General features: G+C 43.6%; 1 protein-coding gene across 2 annotated transcripts in view; it reads right to left on the minus strand.

Moving 5' to 3' along the window:
* The window catches only part of NR3C2 (nuclear receptor subfamily 3 group C member 2), a 367,026-nt gene extending 345,011 nt beyond the window's left edge, over positions 1 to 22,015 (minus strand). For both annotated transcript variants that reach the window (XM_036853563.1, XM_036853562.1), the window contains exons 1-2: positions 21,592 to 22,015; positions 14,460 to 16,242 (exon numbers count right to left, since the gene is read on the minus strand). In XM_036853563.1, coding sequence (XP_036709458.1) covers positions 14,460 to 16,240 — 1,781 coding nt within the window. In that variant the 5' untranslated portion in view covers positions 16,241 to 16,242; positions 21,592 to 22,015. The remainder of the gene's footprint in view (positions 1 to 14,459; positions 16,243 to 21,591) is intronic.
* Between the last annotated feature and the right edge of the window lie 5,490 nt (positions 22,016 to 27,505).

Here is a 27,505-nt window from a genome sequence, read left to right on the forward strand (position 1 = left end):
CTGAACACAGCCTGTGTGCAACACTGTACAGGTCAGCGCACGGCTCTGGGTGATCCCCACCTCCTCTCTGCTTAGACAGGCTCCCACACTGGGCCTTCAGAGCACCCCGGAATCTTACTGTGTGCCAAATTTCATCAATGGAAGGCACCCACATTTTTGTTAGGATTAGGTGCTATGTTCATTGTGATAAAATATATACAACATTACATTTACTATTTTAGCCATTTTTAAGTGTATTAAGTACATTCATATTGTTGAGCAACCGTCACCACCATCCACGTCCAGAACTTTTGCCAATAAGTGTTTCTTTCTAATACATCTATTCTTTTTCAGATTCTTTTCCTTTATAGGTTACTACAAGATACTGAAGAGTTCCCTGTGCTAGGCAGTAGGTCCTTGTTGGTTATCTATTTTATATACAGTAGTGTGTATCTGTTAATCTCAGACTCTTAATTTATCCCTCTCTGCTCCCCCTTTCCCCATTGGTAACCATAAGTTTGTTTTCTATGTCTGTGAGTCTATTTCTGTTTTGTAAATAAGTTCATTTGTATCTTTTTTAGATTCCACATGTAACTGATAACATATGATATTTGTCTTTCTCTGTCTGACTTACTTCACTTATAGATTATCATACAAAGTCCATCCATGTTGCTGCAAATGGCATTATTTCATTCTTTTCTATGGCTGAGTAATATTCCATTATATATATATATATATATATGTATATATACATGTGTGTGTATATATATACACACACACACACACATACACACATGCCACATCTTCTTTATCCATTCATCTGTCGATGGACATTTAGATTGCTTCCATGTCTTGGCTATTGTAAATAGTGCTGCAGTGAACACTGGGGTGCATGTATCTTTTTGCAATAGAGTTTTCTGTAGATATATGCCCAGGAGTGGGACTGCTGGATCATATGGTAATTCTACTTTTAGTTTTCTGAGGAACCTCCATACTGCTCTCCATAGTAGCTGCACCAACTTAAATTCCCACCAACAGTGTAGGAGTGTTCCTTTTTCTCCACACACTCTCCAGGATTTATTATTTATTATTTGTATTACTTCAAAGTAAGTGCTTTTAATGTGCATTGTTGTTATAGATTCCATGGTGTTCAGTAAACAGAACTGGTATTTCATTTAGTTACTTATAGGTAGCAGTGAATGCCTTTTTTAAAAACCTCCATGTTTTCTGTCTTGCATAGTCTCTCTTGGGCTAAGGACCAGGGAAGGGCACCCCCTTTTAAAGCCAAGCAGCTGAAATATCAACACTGTCTAAGAATAGTATGACAAGCAAACTTCTATCATTCTTCATCGATTAAAAGCCTTAATAACTCGGGGTTAGCGTGCTCTGCACCAGTTACATGTCTGGGTCTGGAGGAGACTGACTGTGTAGGGACTCTGACACAGTCATGGAAATGTAGTCATTTTCCATATTAAATAAAACATTGATTTCTTAACATTTGTTTTATGTCGACTTTCCTTAAAACCCTCATAATACTAAATTTGATAATTTCTGCTAGAGTAGAATTGGCAAGAATCAAAATTCTTAAAAAAGCATATTTCATCAGTGTTATGAAATCGTAGAGGCTAGACCACGTTCAACACTTAGATTTCTATTCTTTACTTCTTCCATCCTCGGGTACCGGCGACAAATTAATCTTCAAAAAAATGCACAGTTCATGCAATTATACCCTCCTATAAAAATCTTTGGCTTGTAAATGAACATTAGCTCAAAAATAGGGGATCCCTGCCGATGGACATTTAAGAACCACCCATGGAGCTAAACGTTTCAGAAGTCATGTAAATATAAGAGTGATCTGCTTTAGATTTTCACCACGGAAAGGTTGCTGTGTTTGTAACTCCTCTTTCCCCTACTCCAGGCCTCTGTCAATTTCTTCAGTTCCCTAAAAAACAGTACTTAGGAGGGGAAAGTGCTGTTTTCACCTGAATCCCTGAATCATAGCAACCAAGTCCAAAATACAGGGTATATGTCAACAAAATTATCATATTTCTGCCACATACAGAAACTCAAATGCTTCCAGAGGTCTCAAAGGAATACTTCACATGTACACTTACCTCGACTGGGTCTGAAAATGACAGAGAGATGGAGAAAAAAATACTTTGTATTGTACGACCAGAAATTCTTCAGTCATACCTTCAAGTTTCCAAGAACAAAAGCCTCTCTGAACACAATTTCCATTTCAAAAAATACAGTGAAAATCCGAACTGAAGTAAATAAAAGAATATCTGCTCCCATCACATCCCTACACTCCCAAACTCTGCACTTGGACTCTCATCTCAAACTTATCAGAAAAGTATTTTTTTAAGTAAATACAAACTCTACCATGTGATAGAGGAAAATCAGCACAATTCCACTTTTGGAAAGAGCCCTGTGAATTCAAACACCAGTTACTTGAGCACAAAATAAATGGACTTCCCAACGAGCTGAGATTCTTCTGTTCCTTTATATCTTTGTATGCGAATCAGAATTCCATATGTCACTATTTCTAATTGATTTACATAATCTTTCACCAGTCTGCTTTCCAACTTTGTTAAACCAGGAGTTGGTTCTTCCTGTTTCCATTTCCCTGGGGGCGTTTTTTCCGTAGTCTAATAAAAAGTATTCTATTTTGGTATCGAAATTATGGGGTTTTACCTTCATCCAAATAACAAAACTATTCTGCTCCTTTTCTCTTAAGAGTCATAATTATGCAGAAATTTTCTCCTTGTTACTATAAAACTCTGCATTTTCTTCCTTATGCTCTTTGGCAATATACTTTTTGTGGGGCTGTTAACACACATGGCTTGGGAGTAGAGTGGGAAAGAAACAGGCTTTGGGTCAGATAATCTGGTCTTCAATGACTTCTTCCCACAAACTGTCTCTAATATTTATCCCTCGTTCACCATTCCAACCACTCAGCCTGAATTACCAATATGATAGCCTCTCTGTTGCTTTTTAAAATTTGTTTCTGTCACTATTTTCTATCTCCCTTACCAGATGGACCTCTCTATCCTTTTAGGTCATTCCTAGGTTTAAAGAAAATTATTTCATGGGGAAAGAGTTTCAGTTTGGGAAGGTGAAATATTCAGGAGATGGATGATGGTGAGAGTTGCACAACAACGTGAATGTACTCAGTGCCACTGAACTGTACAGTTAAATATGGTTAAAATAGTATGTTTTCTATTATGTAACCTTTAGCACAATAAAAAAAATTTTTAAAAATGTTTACGAGCACTATATTAAAAGTACGAAGCATTTCTTTTTCGCATTCACAGATTTCTATAGTCTAGTTTTCCCCAACTACCACTAAACCCCTCCAAGCAGGCCTTGTTTGTCCTGTGCCCACACACATGACCTGTGCTTTTACTTCTTCCTATGACACCTCTCTACTCCTCCCCAAAGACCACCAATCTTCAAACTTCAACTGAAATCTCACCTCCTGTATGAGGCTCTCCTTCACTATTCTAGCCCACATAAGACTCTTCCTTTTCTCATCTTTGGTAACAGAGCAAACACGTAATTAGGGAACAACCAAAAGAAGAGCTATATAAACTCATGTGAGTCCTCTCCCCCAGCTAGATGGGAATACAGGGAAGACATTTGGTTTGCTTCATATTCATTTGGTATCTTCACCCACATTAAGAACACAGTAGGTACTAAATAATTCGAGAGCTGCCTGGTATTTTTCCCACTGCCAACACAGAGTTTTTAAAAGCTACTTCTCTCTTAGTTCTAGGTCTTCTATCAAAAAGCTTACCTTAAAATACACTGATAGCAGAACTCAAAAAGAAGAAAACCACCCAATAAAAATGGGCAAAAGAGAGGACTGCCCTGGCAGTCCAGTGGTTAAGACCCCATGTTTCCACTGCGGGGGGCACGGGTTCAATCCCTGGTTGGGGAACTGGGATCCTACATGCCATGTGGCAAGACAAAAAAAAAAAAAAAGAAGAAAAGAATAAAGGTGAAACATCTTTTTAAAATGGGCAAAAGAGTTAACAGGCATGAAAAGAAGGCGTATGGATGGCAAGTAGCACCTGAAAAGATGTTCAGTATCATGTAAGCATTAGAAAATACCAATTTAAACTGCGATAAGTTATCAGTACTGTTATCATGCCTAAAATTAAAAAGACTGACTCTCCCAAGTGTTGGCAAGGATGTAATGGAACCTGAACTCACACACTGCTGGTGGGAATGTAAAACAGTACAATCACTTTGGTGGGAAATAGTTCATACTTTCTTAAAAATTAAACCTACATCTATTGATACTATATGGCCTAGCCATTTTACTTGTAGGTATTTACTGATGAAAAAAGGCAGTAAACATCCCTACAGAGATTTGCATGTGAATATGTACAGTAGCTTTATTTGTAACAGCCCAAACTGGAAACAACCTAAATGTCCATCAACAGGTGAATGGATGGACAAACAATCATGTGGCCATAGATGGAATATCGCTCAGCACTAAACAGAAACTAACTCCTGGTGCCTGCAATACCACCGATGAATCTCAAATGCACTACGCTAAATTAAAGGACCAAGAATCAAAAGACTGTATAAAGTATGATTCCATTTATATGACAATCTAGAAAAAACAAAACTACAGGGATGGGGAACACATAAATGGTCACCATGGTTTGACAGTAAGGAGAGGGGCTGAACTGGGAAGGGGCAACACAAGGGCATTTCAGTGGGTGATAGAACTGTTCTGTATCTTGAGTGGGCAGTGGTTACCTGATCCTGCATTTGGCAAAACTCACAGAACTGTACACCAAAAAGAGAACATTTCACTGTTTATCAATTAAAATTAAATAAATGACCTCATAATGAAGACTAAGAATGTCACCGTAGAGCCTGGAATACACCCTTACCAACTCCTCTATGATGCTGAGATTAGAAAAAATAAGAAGAGCATCTGTTGCTTATTTTGTGAAAGTCCTTAAAAAATATGCTGATAGAGGTCACAAGAATTTTTGCTAAACCCAGTAGAACTCTATTATTTAACAATAATTTTATCAGTCTTACCCAATCACCAACACTTATCTCATCACCCCAAGTCCCTCTGCTAACCAAGGCACTCAGTCCATCAAGATTTGCTGTCCATCAAGATTTACTGAACATCCACAGCGTACCTGGCACTGTTTTAGGTATGGCGAATGTACTGGTAAAACAGGACAGCTAAGGTCCCTGCTCTCAGGAAGCTGACATTCTAATTAGGGAAGTGAAGTAAACGCAGATAATTTCTGACAGGTGTGTGCTATGAAGACAACAAAAGAGGATGATGTGTTAGAGGGGGGGCGTCATCACTTTAAATAGAATGGTCAGGGAAGGCCTCCTTGAGAGGGTGACATTTGAGCTAATCCTGAATGACAAGGGACAGGAAACCAAAATCTGAAGGCAGAGCCTTCTTGCCAGAGGGACCAGCAAGCAGAGGCCCCCCAGAAGGAAGGGGGCTTGGCTGTCTGAGCCCCAGAAAGATCAGTGTGGGAAATGAGCAAGGAGGAAACATACTAAGTAAAGTCGTCAGGGGCCTGGTAACTCAGTGCTTTACAGACCCTGAGTTACTTTACGCTGCTTGCAATGAGATGCGGCCAGAGGGCTTTAGATCAGCCACCCAATCTGATTCACGCTTGTGAAAAAAAGACCCATCTGCCTATTCCAGGACATTCAGCTTTCGTCTTCTCTAGCTCAAGTGTCTGTTTCTTCATCTACCTTAGCTCTGTGGCCTTACATGAATCTCTTTTACAGGCTAAGTCTCAGTGTCCAGGTCTATAAAACGGTGACACGAGCTACCAGCAACTGCCTCCACCTACCGGTTCGAGCTGGCAGTTAACTATCTGACCGTAGGCTAACTACAGTCTCACTTCTGCCCTCGTCTTCCTGGGACACGGCCCCCATCAAGCAACTTCCCTCCCTGTGACGTTTTCAACCTCAATCTCAGCACAGGTCCACTGCCCTCTTTAGACCTTACCTGTCCAACGAAATCCTTTCTCCACCCCTGCTGTGTCTTTCTGCCCACGTCTCTCCCTTCGACGCCTCTCCCTTTACCACCAAACAGGCACCGCCCAAGCGTAAGCACTCTCCCCACACCCACAGGTTTCTCTTCTTCATTGCTAACTTATTCCTCAGTCCATCACAGGCTGGGTCCCATTCCCACCGCTCTACAGAATTCCTTCCTGAAAAGACACCAGCTCCAACTATTCGGCCTAATTCCTGGCCTCCTCAGCCCTCCCATCGGGTTTTGAACCCCCCTCTCCCACTGGAAGGAAAGCTCTGTTACTAACTACTTTGAGACTGGAAGAGGCATACAGTCTCTCTCAGCCTCAGTTTCACTATCTGTGCCCGTAGAGGGCTGGATTTATAGACAGCCTTAGGGCCCTTCTAATTTGGAAATTCCAAGGCAACGTTATTCCTCCCTCGGCATCCAGGAGTCCACACTATCTTGACTGTCAAAACAACTCCTGTGTCCTTTATTAGCACGTGTTGCTCATCTCCTGCAGGGGTTCTTTTCCTCCAAACTCCCAGAGAAGGCGCTGTAGACGATACTTGAGTCATGTATACCTTCTCTCCTTGGCTAGCACCCACGCTGCCCCCTCCACTGCCATGTCTGTGAAGAGGCCTCCCATACTCCCAACACCGGCATATCCACCTCTCTGGAACGTAAAACTCAGGCAACCAAGATAAATCATCACTTCTTCTCGACCTCTCCATTTCTCTTAATTGCTCACCCCCCTCCATGATGGTCAAGCTGACAACCTGTGAGTTTTCACAGATTTTTCACATCCTTTCCACTCAAATATCAACTCCTCTCCTGCCCTTCCTTAGTGATTTAGTCCTAAAGCCATTAGGCCAGACACAGCACGGCAGAGCTCCACACTGGGGGGTAGGGTGTGGCTGCTATGGTGGCCCATGGGGGGGGGCAGCAAACCCCCCCATGCAGAGAGTCAGAGTCCCAGCAGAGGGGGAGGGGGGCATCCATGAGCTCACCTGGCCTAGTGCCGGGTCTCAGAACCCAGCAGCGGGAGTCAGCGCCCGAGTGGAGGAGGAGGGCACCCAGTGGGGGTGTGGCCCTGTGACCGAGGATGAAGAGTTTAGACTCCAGTCACAGAGAGGAAGGTGTCTGCAGGCATGGGGGGCACTCCTTGCAGAAAGGGCTGGCTCCAGGACTGGGACAGGAAAAATACAAGATGGGCCTAAAGCAAGGAAGCGCTCAGAGAAATGATGGGAACATGGCAAAAGGTCACGGAAACCAGCTGGAATGGGCTCCCAATTGTTTGAGGAACAGGTTGAACCTCAAAAATAAGGGCAGTAACAGGCTATAACTCGCTGCAGAAAAGAAGAAACAATGATTCCATAAAGATATCGATAATTTAATGAATAAGCAAAGTGCGATGAAGATTGGGATGTTTATACAACTTCAAAGTACCACTCCCCCAAATAGCTCCTAATTGCAAAGGGAAAAGAGTAACTTGACCGTGGAGAAGCCTGGCAGACGGCACCTGGATAAAATGCTGCAGATGAACTGTAAAGGCACAAAGGGAAATGGCTTGGCATGTGGTAGGAAGCGGGAGGAAAGATGTTGCATCCCTTCTGTGATACGCCTGACAAGGGGGCGGTACCCGAATCAAATCATGAGGAAACAGAGGACAAACCCAAATCAGGGACTTTCTACTGAAGTGCTGGCCTTTACTGCTCTAAAGTATTGTAACGTCAAGAAATCTAGAAAACAGTAAGGAACTGTCCCAGACTGAAGGAGACTAAAGAGTCATGACAGCTAAAAGCCCAAAACACAATTCTGCACTGGGGTCCTTTCACTATGAAAGACATTATGGGTGCAACTGGCAAAACCAGAATCAAGATGTCAGTAACTTAATGTTATTTTCTGGATTTTGATGGCTGTATTGTGTACATGTGTCCTTGTTTATCATTCTTTGTAATGGCTCCCCCATGTTTTTCTTAAGTCTGTTATTATTTCAAAATAAAAATTTTATATAAAAATCAACTACTACATAGTAGTAGCCATATTAGTAGTCAAAGTAGTCATATCTGCCCCTTTTTTCCATTACCCCCGACATCCTTGCTCCAGAGATTCCAGTTTCCATCCTCCTGCACTGTTGCAATAACTTCTTAACAAGGCCCTTTACGCTCCAATCCACCCTACAACCACTGCCTAATTAAGGTTTTACCCAAGTGTACTTCAGCTCAGGCTGCTTGCCTGCTCCAACATTTCAGGAACTCCTCATTACCTGCCAAATTAAGTGCAAACTTCTTAGTGTGACTTCCAAGTTCCACTGGCTTCTAGCTCCAACTAAGCTCTTCCAGGCCTTCTTTCCCCCAATTCCCCATATCACAGCCAGCCATACGGCTGGACCACACTCAGTGTTTTCTGCCTGTCAGGGGTTTGCCCACCTAACTCCTTCCACCAGGAAGTGCCCCCGATCCCCAGCAAACTTTTCAAGACTAAGGATAAATACCAACTGTGATCACCCTACCCCCATCTCCTCATTTTCCAAGACTCGCCCAGATCCTTCCCTGTCGGAACACCCAAAGTCGATTTTGCCCATTACAAACCTTATTTCTTTGTGTTTTAGGTCACAATTTTTGGATATTTGTTTCGACAGCTCCTAATATATAAGGTGAGGATACATGCCAATGAAGTGGTCATCACTGATAACATTAAGTCATGGCCAGAGCTGCGAATTCAGACGGCCAGTTATTAGCTCACACTCTCTCCCCAGGGTATTAACTTTGTAAGTATTCAAATTACTTTTTGTTTGTCCTCTTTTCCTTCCTGGGCTAGAGTGTTCTATGTCTTGCATAAAATATAAGCAATTTCTACCTCTTTTCTACATAGAAATTTTGGCCTTGGCCATACCACTAACAATCATAAATCCAGAGGTTTTCAGAGCATCAATTAAGTAACATGTGCTTATATAAAATTACATTTTAACTTCATCATTACCTTACTATATAAAGAACAAAATAAAACTCTTAAAAATGAAAACAAAGCCTATACTTGACAAGTTTAAAACTAGAAATCCTAAAATTTAACATGACACTATCCATTTAACACACTTATATTTCCTGGATTTTCACTAATAAATTTTGGAATGCAGTCCACAAAAATATACAACTTAATGGCTACATTTAAATGGATCCAAGAAATCAATATTTTTCTCTCAATTTGAATTTGGTAAATGAAAGAAAACGATAAATTATTTAGCAGCAGAGCTGAAATTTTATCAGTAGATGAGTTGTATGAAACTACAGCAACAGTTGAAAGCCTGGGAAAATAAGTATTATTTTGGAGAAAAAAATAAAGGACATCAGGGGAAGTGAAGTATTACTCCTAAATTACTGGTGATCAATATAACATCTTCTCTTACTCTAAACATTACAAGGATAGAAAAAGGTCAGACACACCCAGAATTTCAATATTGCAAAAGGCATCAAATCCATAAATGATAAATCTCCAGGTCCTAGTTTCAGCATGTCACTGGTATGTATGAGAACTGCCTTAAGTTGAATAATTTGAGTTTATTTAACTGAAACCAGGGCTTTTATCTCCACTTTATTTTTAAAGTATGAAATAAACAGTTCTAAATATACTAACACTTCAGACAATAAAAGGTGGACATACTGACATATAAATCAAGGATACTTGTGAGGTGAAAAGCAAAATGTATAGAAGGGCAGTACATAGTGATTTGTTTATTAAAAAGGAATAGGGGTTTTTTTTTCAATAAAATGATCACCACTTTTACCAGAAATACCATAAATAATGAAGGTGAATGAATCATCAAAAGAAGCAAGTCTCCTTTTAAATATTTATAAAAATACTATTTAGAACACTAACCTGGAGAAATTCTAGGCACACTAGCAATTTCAAAATCAAAATATTATGAGGCAAATAAGAAAAAGAAAGTTCCATGTTTTCATTTCCAAATGACCTAAGTAATTCTGTAATGGATTTATTATGGTAAGCACCAATAATCAGTCAATCTCTCCCCTCCAAAACCCATTATTCTTTCATGCTTTGCATTACATGAAGTTACTTATATCTCAGCGGTTTATTTACAAAGCTTACTAAGAGACATGGCAAACTTTGTAACAAACTCCTTGAATTCTGAAGCTTTTGGCTTATTATGGAAGATGGGTTTCGAAAAACTCCAGGGACCATTGAAAAATTTTGAAAACAACTGTAGGTTATCACTAAATTGTTTCCTCCTATCATGGAAAAAAAGTTCAGCATATATTAAGATAAATTCCTGATTACTTGTCTTGAAAACTACCAGAATGTGCCCTTTGAAACAGTGAACTTTATATTCGGAAAGTCTAAGTCAATGGTAGCACTGTGTTACAATGCTATCAAAGTGACTATGACCATCGCCATAAACACCCAATGTTATGTCAACAGAAAAACCCTGTTTCCAGAAGGAATAGTGTAAATTCAAAAGAACAAGAAACTCATAGTGTTAAGTGTCAAGTTTTAAGAAAGGAAAGATTTGATTAAAAGAAAAAAAACCTGCCACTTCACCAAGCACAATGACAGGTCACCCCTACTCACCCTTACTTTTAAACGGTAAATGGTCATGACATTTTTCTATCCTGACTACCCTGGCAACTACAGAGCTGGACTTGTGAGTAAGATAAACTTGAAACCAGACTAGCAAATATGTTAAGGGATACTTCTATTTTTATTCTTAACATACACGACTCCAAGGAAACTACACAGCCGCTCAGTCGCGCTGTTGGCAGACCTCGGAGAGCATCTAGGTCAACTCGTTTTCTTTCAAATGAAGAAACTGGGGCCGAGAGAAGTTGCCACTCACTCAAGGCCACAGCTCTGTGTCCAAGCGGACAGGGGAACTCCCATCTGCATGACCCAACTAGGTCCAGTGTCCACCGCAGAGTTTTACATCCAGCTTTTGTCATCATGTACTTTCCAGTGTGGCCCTCAGATAACCCACTCGCTGGAAACTGTAACAGGCGTGCCTCTGGTCACCGCTCTTGTAGAACGCCCACAGGCTGAAACAGACACACACTCCACGGCCATCACTCACTTCTATCAGCTTGACAATTTCACCTGAATAAGAATCATTTTCCTTATCTGTCTGGGGCACCCCTTCCTCAGCATAACATTCAGTAAAGCTAACACAAATAAAGTAATATCCTCTTTCTGCATTAACCTCCGAAGGGTGTCTAGGATAGAACAGACCAGCAGTTCTCAACTTCTGGGTCTCAGGATGCCTTTCCACTCTTAAAATGTATTGAGGACAAGAGCTTTTGTTTATATGCATTTCTATCTACTGATATCTACCCTATTAGAAATTAAAACGAATATTTCTTTTAAATCATTTAAAAGAAGTCATTACACATTAACATAAAAGTGCATATGTGAAAAAAATAACTATTTCCCAGAACGAAAAACTTTAGTGAAAAGAGCAGCACTGTTTTACATTTTTGCAAGTCTATTGTCTCGCTTAATAGAAGACAGCTGGATCCTCGTATCTACTTCTGTGGTCAATGTGTGGTGATGTGCTCTGGTTCAAGTATATGAAGAAAACCTGGCTTCACACTGATACGTTGTTGGAAAAAGGAAGAGCATTTTAATGGTCATTTCAGATCATTGCAGATACGATTCTTTAACACAACACTGAAAATGGACAGTCAGTGGTTTCTTAAAGCTTAGTTGCCACATGGAATCTGAAACCCTGTCAGTGAACTTTTCACACACTATTACATTAAAACTGTTGGTCTATCTTCCATTTTGAATGGCTTTTACCAATGCACCATTTTTGAGTTTGTGGACCTCCCTGAAAAGGTCTCAGGAACCCCAAACCATACTTTGGCATCTACTAGAAAACAATTTAGAGTTGAACCTAAAGATAAAGGATATTATGAAACTTAGAAGCAGTTACACACTGCCTGGATCCTTTACAATCTTTAATTCATTAACCCAACATTCCCTGGAATGGGGTATCATCATTCTAAATTATGAAATAGGCAGAAAGGTTGGATTTGGTCCAAAAGACACAAAAGAAGAGGCCAATAATGAAGCTTGGATGAGATTAAATTAAATGTTATAACATGTAGACTGATATCCAGAAAAAAATCTAAGTTTACTCTGAGAATGATCAAAACAAATACATTTGGATAATATTCACCAGGAAAAGCTGTGAAGAATTAGTAATCTAAAAGAGACTTTGAATAACATTAAAGCTTTGACATTACAGTTTTTGGAAAACTTATATTAACTAGCACAATACCGGTATATATGTAAACAAAATGAATCCCCTCTGACTATATTAACAAGCTCATTAAGAATTCTGGAATGCTCAAGAAGAGACACCAGACAACACCCCAGGTTCCCACAAAGGCAGAGTAGGCTCAAGGTCACTGATTTATATGAATATGTAAGGCTATGGGTCCCCAGACCACCAGGAGGGGCTTCATGAGTTGAGTGTGAAAAAGACAATTAAAACAGTAGAAATAGGATACATAACAAACAGAAGAGAATTACTGATTTTAGCTAGTATCACTCTAGTATTTCTACCAGAAATATCATTACCCAAAGCAATGGCCTTCAAAAGTAAAAGAACATAAATAGAAATGTAGTAGCAAATGTAGGGTGCCTAACCATAAAAAAAATAATTTAATCATAAGAATTTATCAACAAATATTTCCTTACACTATGCATATTTCTTTAAAAGATTTTGTGGAATTTCACATAATGCAGAAAAGAGAACACTAAAAGAAATGGAAACTAAAGGTTATGAAAACAATTGAATTAAATGCTAAGAGCAATCAATGAGCTGTATATAATACTCTACGATGCATACTCTGTACCGGATGATAGTCAAAGTGCTTCTCATAAATTAACTCAATTGTCTTGACTACCCTTGAGATGGGTACTACTGAATTCCCTTTTTACAGACGAGAAAACTAAAGTCCAGAAAGGTGAAGGGATGTGCACAGGGTCACAAAGCAGTTAAGGGGCAGGGTTGGGGATTTCAACCAGGGCAGCCATGCTCTTAACTACCAGGCTGTCTCCCTCTGAATAACCCACTACAAACATCACTTACAAAAATATCTACATCGTGTGCAAAATGTCCTTCTCTGAAAGTAAAACAAAGCACTAGCAGTGGAACACCTGCTGAGCTTGGTTCTGACGAAAACCATGCCGCCTCAGCATTTGTGTAAAGAGTTTAGAATTTAGGAGAGAGAGGCAGCATTAGGATAGGATTGACTAGTCATGCTACTGAGAACTGTAACAATGTGTAAGCTTCCTTTATGGAATGTGTGCTTCTATAAAAGCAAGAGGAGCGAGGTATGAGTCAATGACAATAAAAATAATGCACAAATGAAAGTTTTTCCTTTTGCTTTGGTAAAAAACTGAAGGAGAAAGAGTAAGGAATACACATCAACCTTACATCTTGTTAATGGGAATGGCCATTTTTCCCACCAAATAAGTTTTTAAGGAAAACAGCCACAACTTCCTAGATGCCCGTGTGAACTATATCTAGGAAATCTATTCTTTATATGTTCAATACAGGGATCGTTGACCACAACCGTGTAATAAAAGTACTGAATCAAAGTCCAATGCAAGTATTCATTGCATAACTTAGAACCACCCTTCAGAGTCATATCTAAAACCTCTTCCTTGTTTTTTCTAAATATATACAATATGCTATCTGCATGAAGGAAAGCCAAGAGATATTTTACAGTAAGTAAAGTATGTCTTCTTGCAGATCTTAAAAGTTATAAATATACCAGTTCAAAACTGCAGTGACATACTTCACTTCCAATGAGTAAGATAGCAAGACGGGCCACTTAGTAATTTTAGATGTGCTGAGTCTTTAAAAAGCCCTCCAGAGTTAAGGAAATGATTTATTTGTACTGAAAACCACAACTTGCATACGATTAACCAATCTAGAAAAAGATGAAGAGGGTGCGGAGCTTGTGGGTAACAGATTTGGGGTTTCATTTCATTTTTCACAACCAATGAAGTGGTTAATAAAGAAAACTAAAGGGAAAAAAAGACTATGACCACAAAAAGACCAAGTTAAAGCAATTTTAGTGAACCCGTACACAGCTAAAGAAAAAAAAAAAAAAATCTAGCACTAGTCTGCTAAAGTAAATATAGTAACAGGCAATAGGAAACAAACTTTTCCTAAACACCTACAACAGGCAACACAGAGGGGGAAAAACACCTAAATACACTCCTTCAAAATCAACACAAATATTTTCTAAGAGAGTCACAGAATTTTTGGTTTCTCTATTTCAAAAAAGTAGTAACATACCAACAAGCGAAGGGGGAAGCGCTAAAGGACCACGCTGAAAACAAAAATCAAACGTGTTTTAATTTCTTAACTGTAAAGATAGTGCTAACCTTCAGCATTTTATAAAGCCATTTTCAAAACAGGAGAAAAAGGCCCACTTACCTTGATACATTTTCTGGAATGTACTCTAGGACCGGATATCCATCACTTCTTCTAGATGACAGGTCACCGTGTGATTTCCATGACTCCACTAAAGTATTGACGGGAGGAAAGGAGCTCAAGTGTTGGAAAGATTGGTCTCTAGCTGATCGTGATAAAGATATTGTACCTTGAGCACCAATCCTGTAGTGAAAGGACTGTCCACCTGAATTCACACCAACAATGGCAGATGAAGGGATGCTGGCCTCCGGGTAATAGCTCCCATCATCCGGTTCTTGTTTTATCCCCATTGGGAAGCCACTGCCTTCACAGTTACCATCGAAGCCGGGCACAGGTGGTCCTAAAATTCCTGACAGAGAATAATAGTCCTTATCATCCATAAAGGAAAAATATGAGCCATCCATGAAGGGAAAGGGGTTGACGGCTGGATTCCCTTTAAAAGAGGTGCCCGAACACGAATGCTTGGTTGATTCTTGTTTTATTGGTACTGAGAATGGGGAATCAGAATTTATTTTGCTATTTCCTCCTAGACACGAGCTGCTAAAAGCTCCATCTGGCTCCGGTTTTATGTACTGGATGATGTTAAGCTGGCCAGCCACACCATTGGAGACTGCACTCTCTGCCTCCTCAGTCTTAGGAAAGGGAAGCTCTTGAGCACCTTTCTCGTGTGTGTCTGGACTAGGAACCGCATCCCGGGCTGCGCTGGATCCAGCCGGGGTGCCCGAAGCAGTGTAGCTGAAGGCGTTGCTTCCGGGGCTACAGATAGATCCCACGGTACTAGCAGTTGGGCTGGACAGTGTGGATCTGTTATTTGTGTTGGAAGGGCTGGAAACAGAGCACCTTGAGTTGTTGATATTTGCCGGGCTGGATACACAGGATCGCAGAATGACGTTATTAGGACTGGAGACTGGAGATTTTACACTGCAGTGACTCGGGGGGCTGGAAATCGGGGATTTCATGCTACTCAACGGACTGGAGAGAGGAGAGCCCACGTTGCTGGCGTGGGCTGGGCTGTGTGACCTGGAACCCCGATTCTCCACATTAGGGGAGCACGGCAGAGGAGTGCCCTGGGCGATGGGGCTGTGCACTGTGAAACTGCCAAAGCTAGCCGAGGTGGAGGACACACAGCTGATGCCGGCAGGGCTGCAACCCGAAGATGACATGTTCAGAGGGCTGCAGACAGAGGGGCTCTTCTCGTGACACAGGATGGGGCTCTTCACCATGGCGCGCATAACCCCGCCGTTCTCGGAGCTCCCCGAGTCAGACAGGAAGGACCTCCCAGAGTCAGACATGAAGGGCCTCAAGGGCCTGCTCACACTCCCCAGCGTGGAGGGACGGTGGCCGTTTTCTTTATAAAATTTCACCATCTGTTCGACGTGTGGATAGATCTTCGCTGGACTCGCGCTTCCTTGAGGGTTCTGCTGATCATAGGCGTAGTCGGCCTCTCGGACGGAATCCATGTATAAGCCCATGGACTCGGCCACGGTTGCCGAAAGTTCCTTAGATTCCAGCTCGGTTTTAATATCAGATGGTAAAATCCCAGACCGATTATTGTCTTGCTGAAGGCAAGGGAGTAGTTCCTGTTTTTCTTTGCTGCTTCCTTGAGTACTGTTGTTTGGAATAGCACCGGAAACACAGCTTATGTTGACGACCTCCATGTAGTTATTCTCATCGGTCCGCTCTGTAGGTCCCGAGGAAGAACGCTCCGCAGCCTGAGAAGCTTGACCCCACCGTCTTTCCATATCTAGACCTTCAGGGAGACTGTGGTAGCCTTTGGTTTCCATAGCTAACAAATAAATTTGTATTAAAAAATCGAATTAGAGTTCTTGATAGCAAGATTACTCTAAAAGACATTCTGAAATTGCATGGAATGATCTATAAATACGTATTCTACTTATTATAAGCAATACTTCTAGTTATGTTAAAATTATTACCTTCTTAGGTGCTGATACAACAGTCTTGACTATAATTTGTCTGGAAGTCAGAATATAAGAAGCAAGAAAACTATTTTGCATGTAAATAAAAGTAACGTCTTTGCTATAATACAGCCTTTAGAGTTTGCAAAGAATATTTGCCAATAAATCATCTTTGCTGTAATACAGCCTTTAGAGTTTGCAAAGAGTATTTACAAATGTTAACTTATTCAATATGCAAAGTAATCCTGGGGACTCATGAGGCAGGCAAGGAGGAAACTGAGGGCTTAGTGAAGAGGGCAACTCGCCCAAGGTCAAAGGCATAATAAGTGACAAAGTCAGGTTTAAAACTAAATCTTCTAACTCCAAAGCCTTTGGAGTCTCTCCAGCATATGGAAGCTGCTTTCCGTATCTAATACGTGGCTTTATTAAAGACAACGAGGAAATGCAATTAATGTTACCATTTCCCAATATAAAGTCATCAAGTGAATGATCACAGGCAAAATAACTTAAGAATTATTTTTAAAACAATAAGATTTTCTTAAAATGGATTAGTGATGAAGATAATTTAATATCAATTCTATAAAGTGAAGAGTCACATATCCTGATTAATTAAGCTGGTCCATAACAGAGAGGCTGTATGACAACTTGAGAATATCAGGACTCTAGTCTGTATTTCAATCCTGGCAAGGACTCTGACATGCAGCCTGACCTAGCGGTACTTCTGCTAAAACGACTCCCAACAGACAGCCAGTTTCAGTCTCAACAGTTAATGGAGGAAGTTCGAGATGGGCCCTGACAATTTATGTGTTCATTCATTCAACAAATATTTACCCAGCATGTGCTACATCCTGGGCCTACAAGTAGTCACTGAATCTATAGTGATAAACAAAACAGGCCCAGTCCCCATCCTCAGGGAGCCCACAGGATTGTTTTACATATACCATCTTACCCACTGGCTCTCTCTATAAATTTATTTCATAGATAGAATAATGATAATAGGCTACATTTATATAATTCTTATGCATTATATCATTCAATGCCATATTACAAGCCTTTCACATATATTAACTTATTTACCCTTATAAACAACCCTACAAGACTGGCAAAAGTATTATCCCAAATACTGGGGAAACTGAGGCAGGGGTCACACAGCAGAGCTGGAATTTGATCCAGGTGTCTACACCAAGCTATCTCAACCTTGACCCTATTTGGGACCTGATAATTCTTTGTTGAGATCTGTCCTACGCATCATAAGATGTCCAGCAGTCTCCCTGACCCCTACCCACTAGATGCCAGTAGCATTCCTCCTCCCCCATTGTGACAGCCCAGACTGCCTCCAGACCTGACAAATGTCTCTGGGGCTGGTGGGTGCAAAATCACCGCTGGTTTGAGAACCACCACTCTAAAGAAACATATCTCAAAGAAAATTAACTCACTCTCAATAAAACTTCATTTGTGCATTTTCATGCATAAAATTCTTAAAATCTTTTAAGTATGCATTTTTCAAATCCTTTCAGGTGTGTAAACATTCTCTGACCCAAATAAAGGTCCTGATCTAAAAGATGCAGTTTCTGCAGTTCTGAATACAAATATTACTTTAGGCCTCTCAGTCCTCTCCCCACCAACTTTTGCCACTCACAATCTCCATCTGCCCTATGTTCCCCTCATTAAAAAGAGACTAGGACGCCTTTTTGCTCCAGAAATTATATTAATTATCGTGGAAAAATAATCTAATGACTCTACTAAATAAACTGGCATCAGATATTGCAGTGCTCGCTGACAAAATGTAATGCCCAAATTGTCCAAGTATCATAATTACCTCTTACTTTTCTGTACTGTACACTAGACTTTAAGTTCCCAGAAGGCAGAAACTTTATCAATTTTACCACTGCATCCCAAGACAGCATAATGCAAATTTAAAAAGTAAAACTATTATAACATAATCAATACTCAGTAACTTGTGAACATTAAAATCTCCCAACTATGCAGTGTGCTTTTACTTAAAGAACATTTTTCTATAAATTCCTAATCACAAATCAAATCACAAAACAGTGGAAAATAAGTCAAATTACGAAGTTTGAGGAGGTAATCTGGTAATTCCAGCTGAAAAAATTAGTGTGGATGAAAGCTAAGTGAAAGTTGAAAAAAGAAAAAAAAGAAAAAAATATATATAAAGTGAAATGGGACCAAAACAGCTAATACTGGCCTTTTCTACCTTACTGAAAAACCATTTAATAGTAGCCATGGGTTGAAAATACCAGTAAATATTATGTGCTGCTTCTACTTCTACCTGAGAATATGCTGTCTTCCCCATAGCAAACTTGAACAGATGTATATCTAAGGTATAGATGTTTCAGGTCCAAGTTCATTAAACACCACAAGAAACATGTCTACTCCTGTTCAAAATTGAACACCTTCTGTGTTATCATTCCCCCACCCCCAACCCTGTCCCTAAACCCACATTCTCGGTCTTGGTGAACTGTGCCACCCTCTACCCACATGCCCAGAAGTCACCCTTGCCTTGGCACCCTTACCAAAGGTCTCCACTGGCTCACCCCTCCTCACTCCCACACCTACAGTATCGCTCCTTGCCCCCCAGGCAAGAGAACCATCTGCCTTGGGTCTGAAGGGCCATCCTCATCCAGACCCCTCTCCAAAAATTCATCCTCCAAATTGTCTTTTGGAAAGCATGATCACTCACTGCCTTTTCTGAAGTTTCACAGTGGAAATTTGCATGCTAAGACTCCAGGGAAGTTCCACGGTACAGAAATCTGTTTCCTTTTTAATCCAGAGTCCTCTAAATAATTTGGTCACTGCACTTTTTTTTTCACAGAACACCTACTAGCAGGCTGAGGGACACTTTTCATCACTCTGCCTCGAAGCAGGAGCCACGGATACGTAAGGCTATGTGAAGATTTGAAGAGAATCTCTACAGGAGCTGACGGGCAAGAACCATCTTAAAGCACTCTACAAGGAAGCACCTTGTCAGCTAACATCATGCAGGTGATCATAACTTTCCAAGTCCTGTTTGGCTAGCCTTGAACTCTCTTGACAATAACATAAACCAGCCTGCATTTCACCACATTACTGACAGGGCTATCATTAGACAATTTGCAAAAGGTTTTGCTGAAATCTATCACATTAGCTTTGTTTAAGGTATTCTCATCTACCAACCGAATGCACCTCTCAACAAAGAAAATAGAGCAAAGGCTGGCAACAAACACAAAAGAATGGAGGACATCAGCATGCTTCCACTGCAAATATTTTTAAAGACTGGGTTTTTAAAAGAATATGATTATTGAAATATTTTATGCTGAATTCTCCCGATTATCTTAATTGGTCTTCTCTGTAAAACAAATGGATCAGTTAGGTAATTATTTCCTACAGTGTCCAGGAAATCCAGGTTGTCTTTTTAAAACCGGCATAAGGACCATGGCTTGAGCAGAATTTCCTGAACTTACTAGTGAATACTCAAAATATTAGTTGATGAATATGATCCTCATAGAACTTAATATCCAGATGGTAAAGGGAATGTTTTGTTACTAAAGTATAAGATGAAACAGATACCGTTATACAAATCTAGCTTATATAAAATCAGATTTGTCTCCCTTACAAATGGAAACTATAACAGAGACTCCCTTGGGACAGAGACAAAAACCATGAAGACCCCTTAATTTTCATGCAAACGGCCTCCCTCCCCCCCCCCCCCAAAAATAAAGGAACTTTCACATAAGGAAAGTAAGGAAAAGCACTGATAGTTCTACCTTGTCATATATATGCTCTTAAATACTATTTTGCAAAGGAAAAACCTGACTTTAAAATTTTATATTTTACAGACGGTGTTAAATTGCTGTTTTCCACAAGGAAGTAGTTTTTTTCAGGAATATTAAAAAGGAATCTTGCGAATTTATATTTTATCTGAAAACACTTTCACTTTTACTACCCCCCAAACATAATTCCCTTCAAATGCATCATTTTCTATAGTTATTTGACTATAATGACATCTTAAAGACAGAACCTTAAGAATTTCATAATTTGCACCAGTTGCATAGTTGTAAAAGTTCAGTTTGTAACTATTTTGCTGTCTTCTCCCCCTACATAACTATTACTATGTTCCTCTTTTTTACAGATGAGGTAAATGATAGAAATCTGCCCAAGGTCACCTAAGGGAGCTGGAGAACCAGTTAGAACTGAACACATCTGATTTCTATTCACTCACCTAATTCACTGAGCCACCTGATCTTTCTAAAAGCCCCGAAGTAAACTATTTCTCCCTTAAAGGAAAAAACTCCCCTTCAGATTATTTTTAAAAACTTCTCTCCTCAAGCATTTCCATGAAAGCGTGCTATGAAGTCAGATATAAAATTAATACTTCCCAGAACTTCACAGATGGAGAACGCTGTTATCATTACTATGTAAATATGATCAATAACAGCACTTAGAGAAATGGCAATTCAAATGTTAAAGAGCAATTACTGCATTTGAAATTAAGTGGTTTCAAAAACTTGTCTGCTATCAAGTTTTCCTACTTGAAAACTTGTTATAATAAATAGTTAAAACTGTTGGTGCCATAAACCATTAAGATTTAAACCTGGTCTTTTAAAATTCATTAGGAAAAGCTGTGCACCTAAATTCAGTAGCAGGGTACTGATGCCACCAAAAGAAGCCTCATCCCTTCTTGGATGCCTTTAGAATTCCAACTGATGCCACAGAAAGCATAATCTCTTTCAGGAGTTTCGTGAATACTAAGGAACGGGAAATGCACGAATTTCCAGAGCCCCTTTCATACAGGATCTATCAGGATCTGTTATCTCCTTCAACTGCCCTTTTACTGCTACACCTCCGGCTGAGATTTGGGTGCTTCCGCAATTGATAGAGGAAAGAAATATTATTCAAACGTCCTTTAAAAACTGTACAAGGAAAACGATCCGAAATTCATCTTTGGGTAAAGGGAAGGGTGGTAGACCTCCCACTGCCAAAGCCGGTTGAAAGCTGCTCGTTAGAGGGCATTTATCCAAAGTGGCCAAACTTTCCCAAAATAGTCCTCTGGCGGTCAAAGGGGAGAAAAAGTGGAAAACCAAAACAAAACAACAAGCACACAGCACCCTACTGACTGCCTCCGGATTACGCAGCCACTTCTCCCTGCAAAGTGCACGCTCCCGCGCCGCGGCCGCACGCCGACCCGAGCAAGCGGCGCCCAGCCGCGCACCCGTACACACCTGCCTCGGCCGGGGTCCGTCTCACGGCGTCTACCTGTTGCAGCGCTTGCCAACGCCACGACACTCCTGCTGCGGAGCCCCCCTAAATCCAACCACATCCAGGCCAGCGAGTGCCGCTCTCCCTGCAGCGGGAGAGTCCGAGGCAGCAACGCTCTTGCACCCAGGTGACTGCACGCGTTTCCTCCGAGCGGCCTGAAGTTGGCTTACGTCTTCCCAGTCCAATGACACCCCGGGCGCGGAGGGGCGGAGAGGAGGGGGCAGGGGTAGGGCCAGGGCGGGCGAAGTAGGGAGGGAGAGAGCTCGAGAGGGCGGGCGAAAGCCCGGAGGGGGAGTGGGCCAGCTCCAGGGCCGGCCCTTTTAAAAGCCGGTCACATGTCCAGATAAAAAGTTCAGGTTGCTATCCCGCCTCCCTGGGCCCTTCCCATTGGCCCGGAGGGAAGCAAGTCTCCACGCTGCACGGGTCAGGCGGGCTTCTCATTGGACAATTCCGGCTGTCAGTCACCAGGAGGGCGACATGACTGATACAAAGTTGCTGCGACACAGCCTGGACTCGGCAGCTCCCTTAAAGCCGCAGAAGCGGTGGCCGCTTGGGGTGCAGGGCAGTGGCTACGCCACTAGGTACCCCCCGCCCCCGTCGCTCGACTGCCCCAAAGTTGCTCACGCCCACCTGGCTCTCCTCCTGGCTAAACCCAGGATGTCTGGAAAGACGTGAAAAGTCTGGTGACGCGGAAGAAGTCGGTTTTTCCGAAAGCCAGTTAAGGTGCCGTCCCCCTGTCGCTCTCCACCTGCAGCGCCAGGTGAGCGGCAGCCCTGGCCCAGGCACCGCCCACCGCGTCCGCGCTCAGGGGAGGACTCTCAGTGGGCTTCTTCAGACCCCCGAGGTTCCGCTCCCCGCCCCTCCCGTCTGTCTGCTGAGTTACCTCTCAGCCGAGAAGCCGCAGCGTCCGCTGCCAGCGAGCAAGAGGATCACGTTCCCACTCGATTTGAATTTCCTTGTTTTAACCGTGCCGGAAAAGCGAGTGATTTCACTGCAGCCAAAACCCTTTAAACACAGTTTCGCTCCCACCTCCCCCAACCCCCCAAAAAGTGCCAGGGTCAAGAGCTGCTGCACTCCTTCCTTATAATTTTGTTGCTGTATTATATTTACATTACTTTCGTATTGGATTTTTCCACTAGTTCAATTTGAAAGAAAGCTTACCATCGAGGAGAGTCACTTCTTTATAATGTGTGTGGGGGGGTGCACATAATTAGGAGGAACAAACGGGAGTGGGGAAGGAAACAAACTGTTTTCTAAGGATCAAGTGTCTGCAAGAAGAAATTTCGGTTTCCCTCCAATCGCCTCCACCTCGATTCTCCTCCCGCCCACCCAAACGCTGAAGCTACTGAAGCGAAAGGATGGGCTTCTTAACTTTGATTTCTAAGGACTTTGAGGCTCCGCGTATGAGGCTCCGTTTTAGATTCCCGGCTGGCCCAGAGTCAGCACCAGTGACGTACACACCTAAATCTGGTCCCCCGGCCCTTGGCGACCCGCAGCCCGGCGGCGGCAGCTGTGCAGCCTCCCTCCTCACCCTTGCCCCGCACCAGCCAAACTCGGAAGGGGGGAGGGAGTTAGCCGTGTGCTCAAAGGCCCCTCCTCTCCTTACAGATAATTAAGCTTCAGGATTCAGACCCCGAACCCAGGAAAACTCGAACTCTCCGCCGCTCCAGGTAGGAAACTCCCTGGCTGCGGGAGAGACGGCGGCGGCGCAAGAGAGCTGGTCCCAACCCCCGACTCTGGTGCTCAGCAGTCCCCCGCGCTGAGCGGCCCCTGCGCACCAGCAGCCGGGAGTCCCCGCAAGTGTCCCAACTTTCCCGCGGGGCCCGAGGTCATGCGCGCTCTCCTGGCCAAACGAGCAGCCGGGCATCGATCGCACCCGGGGCCGAGCGCGGGCGGCCGGCAGGAGCGAAGGGAGTCCCGGACCTAGTGCCCGCGCACGAGAGGAGACAGTGGCTCCGCCTGCACCGCCGAATTATTCATTATTAAAGGAATGGACGTGTCTCTTTTACTAAGTTTTTACCTCCTTTACGGAGGGCCGGTCTTGCCCTGGATCTCAGCTTCTTGCAAAATCTAGGTTAGAATCTTGCAGGGACAGCCGCCGCGATTGCTCGCCCGCCGCCCAGCACCCGCGCCCGGAGGCGGCCCGGCGGGCACCTCGTCTCCTGCCCGCAGCCCACCTCGGTTCGCCAACCCGCGCCCTCTGCGCGGACCATGCCTTCCCCGGGGCCGCCCTGTGCTCCCCGGGCCCCCTCCCGCCGCTGTCAGCGCAAAGTGACTGTCGCCGCACTCACCTTTTCTAGGACATGGTGGGGAGGCTGGGGCGCGGGGGGTGGGTGGGGGCAACCAACTCCCGCCGCCGCCGCCGCCGCTACTGCCGCCACCAGCAAGTCCAATATTAGCAGATCGGCGGTAAGGATGGAGAGGAAGAGAATCCCGGCAGTCGCCCTACTGACGGTGGGTAGAGCAATAGAGCAGTAGTGTCGTTACCCGGCAGGAGGAGGCGAGGCGGCGGCGCCAAATCGCGCGGAGCGGGACGCGGGCGCCCGCCCGCCCCCAGCAGCTGGCGGCCGGGCCTCAGGCGGGCCCCTCTCCCGGCGCTGCTAGGTCTCCTGGGCGGTGACGGCGGCGGCCCTGGGAGCCGGGAAGTCCGGCGGGATGACCCCAAGCCGGCCGCCCCGCAACGGGCTCTCCGCGCCCCCTCCCCAGGCCTGGGGTGGCCGGTGACAGCTCGGACGGCTGAGCGTGTGTGTGTGTGTGTGTGTGTGTGTGTGTGTGTGTGTGTGTGTGTGTGTGTGTGTGTGTGTTAAGGGGGCGGCCGCAGGGGGAGCCCGCGGCGCCGCGGCCCCCTTGCCGGGTCACACCCTCACCAGCGGGAGGAGGCAGCAAAGCATCCAGCCACCAGCTGGTGGGAAAGGGGGCCGGGGGCTGCCGTGACCGCCCTCCCACCCTGGCCACTGGCTGCGAGGAGGCCAAGAGCAAACGGAACCCCAATGCACGTCACCCCACACCCCTCCCCACGGCTCCCCAAAGTCCAGCCCTGACCTCGCGCCCCGGCCTCAGGTGCAGTTCCCAGCCGCGGAGGGAGACGCGGGCTAGGGACCACGCGCGGGGGGCAGCAGGGAAAAGTTTCTTTTCCTGCTCCCCAGCTGCCCACCGGGCGAGGCTGCTCCTCTCCCCCCTCTCTCTCGGGCTCGCAGCGCCTGTGCCCCACCCCCACCGTGGGGGGGCGGCGAGGAAGGACAGGGTGTCTGCGCGCGGGGGAGAATGGCGAGGAGAGGCGTGTGCCACCGGTCCCCTCGCTCTGACAGCGACTCGGACGCCGCCGCCGCCCGCTCGGCCGAGCGAGCGGAGGAAGGGGCCGAGCGCCAGGACCCCTCCCCTCTCTGCTCGCCGAGCGCCGCGCGCGCCCCCGCGCCACCTCGCGCGCCCCCGAGCCCTCCCGCCGCCCGGGCAGACACCTACGCAAACGCGAAAGTGAAAGGGGGGCGACCGAGCCGAGAGGGCGGCCGGAGGCTCAAGGGAGCGCGGCGGGGGGCGGAGGATGGAGCGGTCCCGGGATTCTCCAGCTCCGGCTGCCCTGCGGAGCCGCCTGTGCCTCCTGGCTCCGGAGTCTCCCGAAGTCCCACGTCCTCCACCCCCCACCCCGCCCCCCCGCGCCACACAGATCACCCCCATGAGAGCAAATGTGTGCGTGTGTGTGTGCGTGTTCACGAGCACTCACGTGTGGGAGAGATACGCTTCCGCCCCAGACTCTTCTACCTCACCGTTACACTTACCTTAGCGGAAGATTTGGGGTGGGCGGGGGCATGCATTGTGGATATCACTACCACTTACAGGCTCCCCTGCTTCTGGTCCTTTAGGACTCAATTAAACCCCAGGAACTGACCACATACGCCCCTTTCCCGGCTACACACTCTTTTTCCTACAGGCTTTATTGACCCCCTCCCCCTGCCCTTTGCTGGGTTCTTTCCCGTTTTCTTCCTAAATAGCTCTGAAAGTTGTTAATCCCTTCCCACTGTGTTAAACACGGAGCTGCCCTGCTAATACAATCACTGCGTCTCTTCAACCATAATCCCACTGTCCGAGTCTCGAGCTGTCCATTGCGTCGTCACCCACACAGTGCTGGCACTACCCTGTTCTTGCATGGCTCAAGGTGGCATTTGACCTGTAGCAAAACAACATTTTGCCTGTTTCCTTATGGATAGGGAAGGTGAAGTTCTTAAGGTATTATGTTTTAGGTAAAACCAAGAAAACAATAATTAAATGATACATTTTAAAAATTAATAAATATTCAATGAACTTTAAAAAGCACCACCATGTAGAAGTGTATTGACTGCAAAAACTGAATTTTGAACTGCATCAAAAATAGAATGGATTGACACTGATGTATTGATATAATGGACAGAAGGATGAATAGTTATGTGATTAAAGCATGTATATGGTACAATACTAGTGGTAGAATCTAGGTGGTGGTTTTTGTATGTTTGAAATTTTTCATAATGAAATGTTAGAGAAAAAGAACCCTCCTTTAAGGTAACTTTTGTAATGTAAATTCAGTTTACAAAATCGATAAATTAGGCATTTCATTATTCTTTTCCCCTTTACAAAACGATTGTCCTTAAACTTTTTTTACCTAGGTACTCCATCACTATTTTAATCAGTAATTTCTATTACAAACATCTTGTCAGGGATCAGACTCTGTTGTAAAGCGGGGTTATAACTGTAATATTTTAGAAATCTAAAAGATTTCTTCTTGCGTTTTTCTCTTGTCCAATTTCAAATTTTAATCTTCCATGCTTTAAAACAGTTTCGTATTATAAAACTAAGATTGAGTTTTTAAGCATTTATATATATTCTTTTGAAACTTTTTCACACCAAAATAGCTTGTGGGGAGGTCCATATGCCCATGTATATCAGTTTCTCTTATCCTTCGACAGAGATGTTAGGGGATCTTGCCATTACTAATAGGCAAAACTTTAGTTTTGGAAATTTGAGTATTTGGGTATTTGCCCAAACTTTTGAACAATTAAGTTTCCCTCTTCTCTTCATTTTCTTTTGCTGGCTGTAAGAGGTGGTCTTGTGCCACCCTAAAAGGAAAACAGCTCCAAGATAAGATCTGTGGCTCCCTCATCTGAAGAAAAGGTGGCACTGGTTTTGCTGGGAATCACCCCACAAGTAATGTCTCTGAGAGACTCCATCAAAGATGGAGATGCAGGTTTTTCTGGTTGTTCAGAATATTCTTCGTTCCAATGCTCATTAATAAAGAGCCCTATCAACTTTAAAAATGTACGCCTAGAAATGTCATTACTTGCTGTTTTTTAAGCTCTTAACAAACTTTGTTCTTTTCATCCTTTTAGATGTATTTTTTCTTTGCAAAAGGGTAGAAATGTGTTTTTAAGAAAAATAAAAATTAAGAAAGGAAAAGCACAGAAAAGGACCTTAATTTCATCTCCAAATCGCTGGAGACTATTTACATCTGCCAAATAGTCTCAAAGCTTGAAGCAGCATAAGATCTGTCCCTTTTGACAATTGTTCACCCTCCTTGCACAGTCTCTGTACCTCAGGACACCTCCCTCCCTCATCCCATTAGTGTCAAACTCCCTGAGGTTTGCTACCATAAAGTGCACGACTCTGCGTTTGCAATTTACATGTGTGACGTCACATCCTCTATTATATAACTTCAGATACAAAGCTTAATATCATCTAAGTTTGTGTTGGAAAAAATCCTCCCTTGCTCTTTATTTCAGCTTTAGCAGAACCACCCCTTAGTTCTCTGATCCAAATCCCACTTCTTCAAACAGCTGACACTGGGGGGAGAAAAAAAAGGCATGGAGTTGTTTAAGCCGTGAAATTTTAAGCAACCCCCCCCAAATTGAA

Source organism: Balaenoptera musculus, chromosome 5 (assembly GCF_009873245.2).
Source record: "Balaenoptera musculus isolate JJ_BM4_2016_0621 chromosome 5, mBalMus1.pri.v3, whole genome shotgun sequence".
Classification (NCBI taxonomy): Eukaryota; Metazoa; Chordata; class Mammalia; order Artiodactyla; family Balaenopteridae; genus Balaenoptera; species Balaenoptera musculus.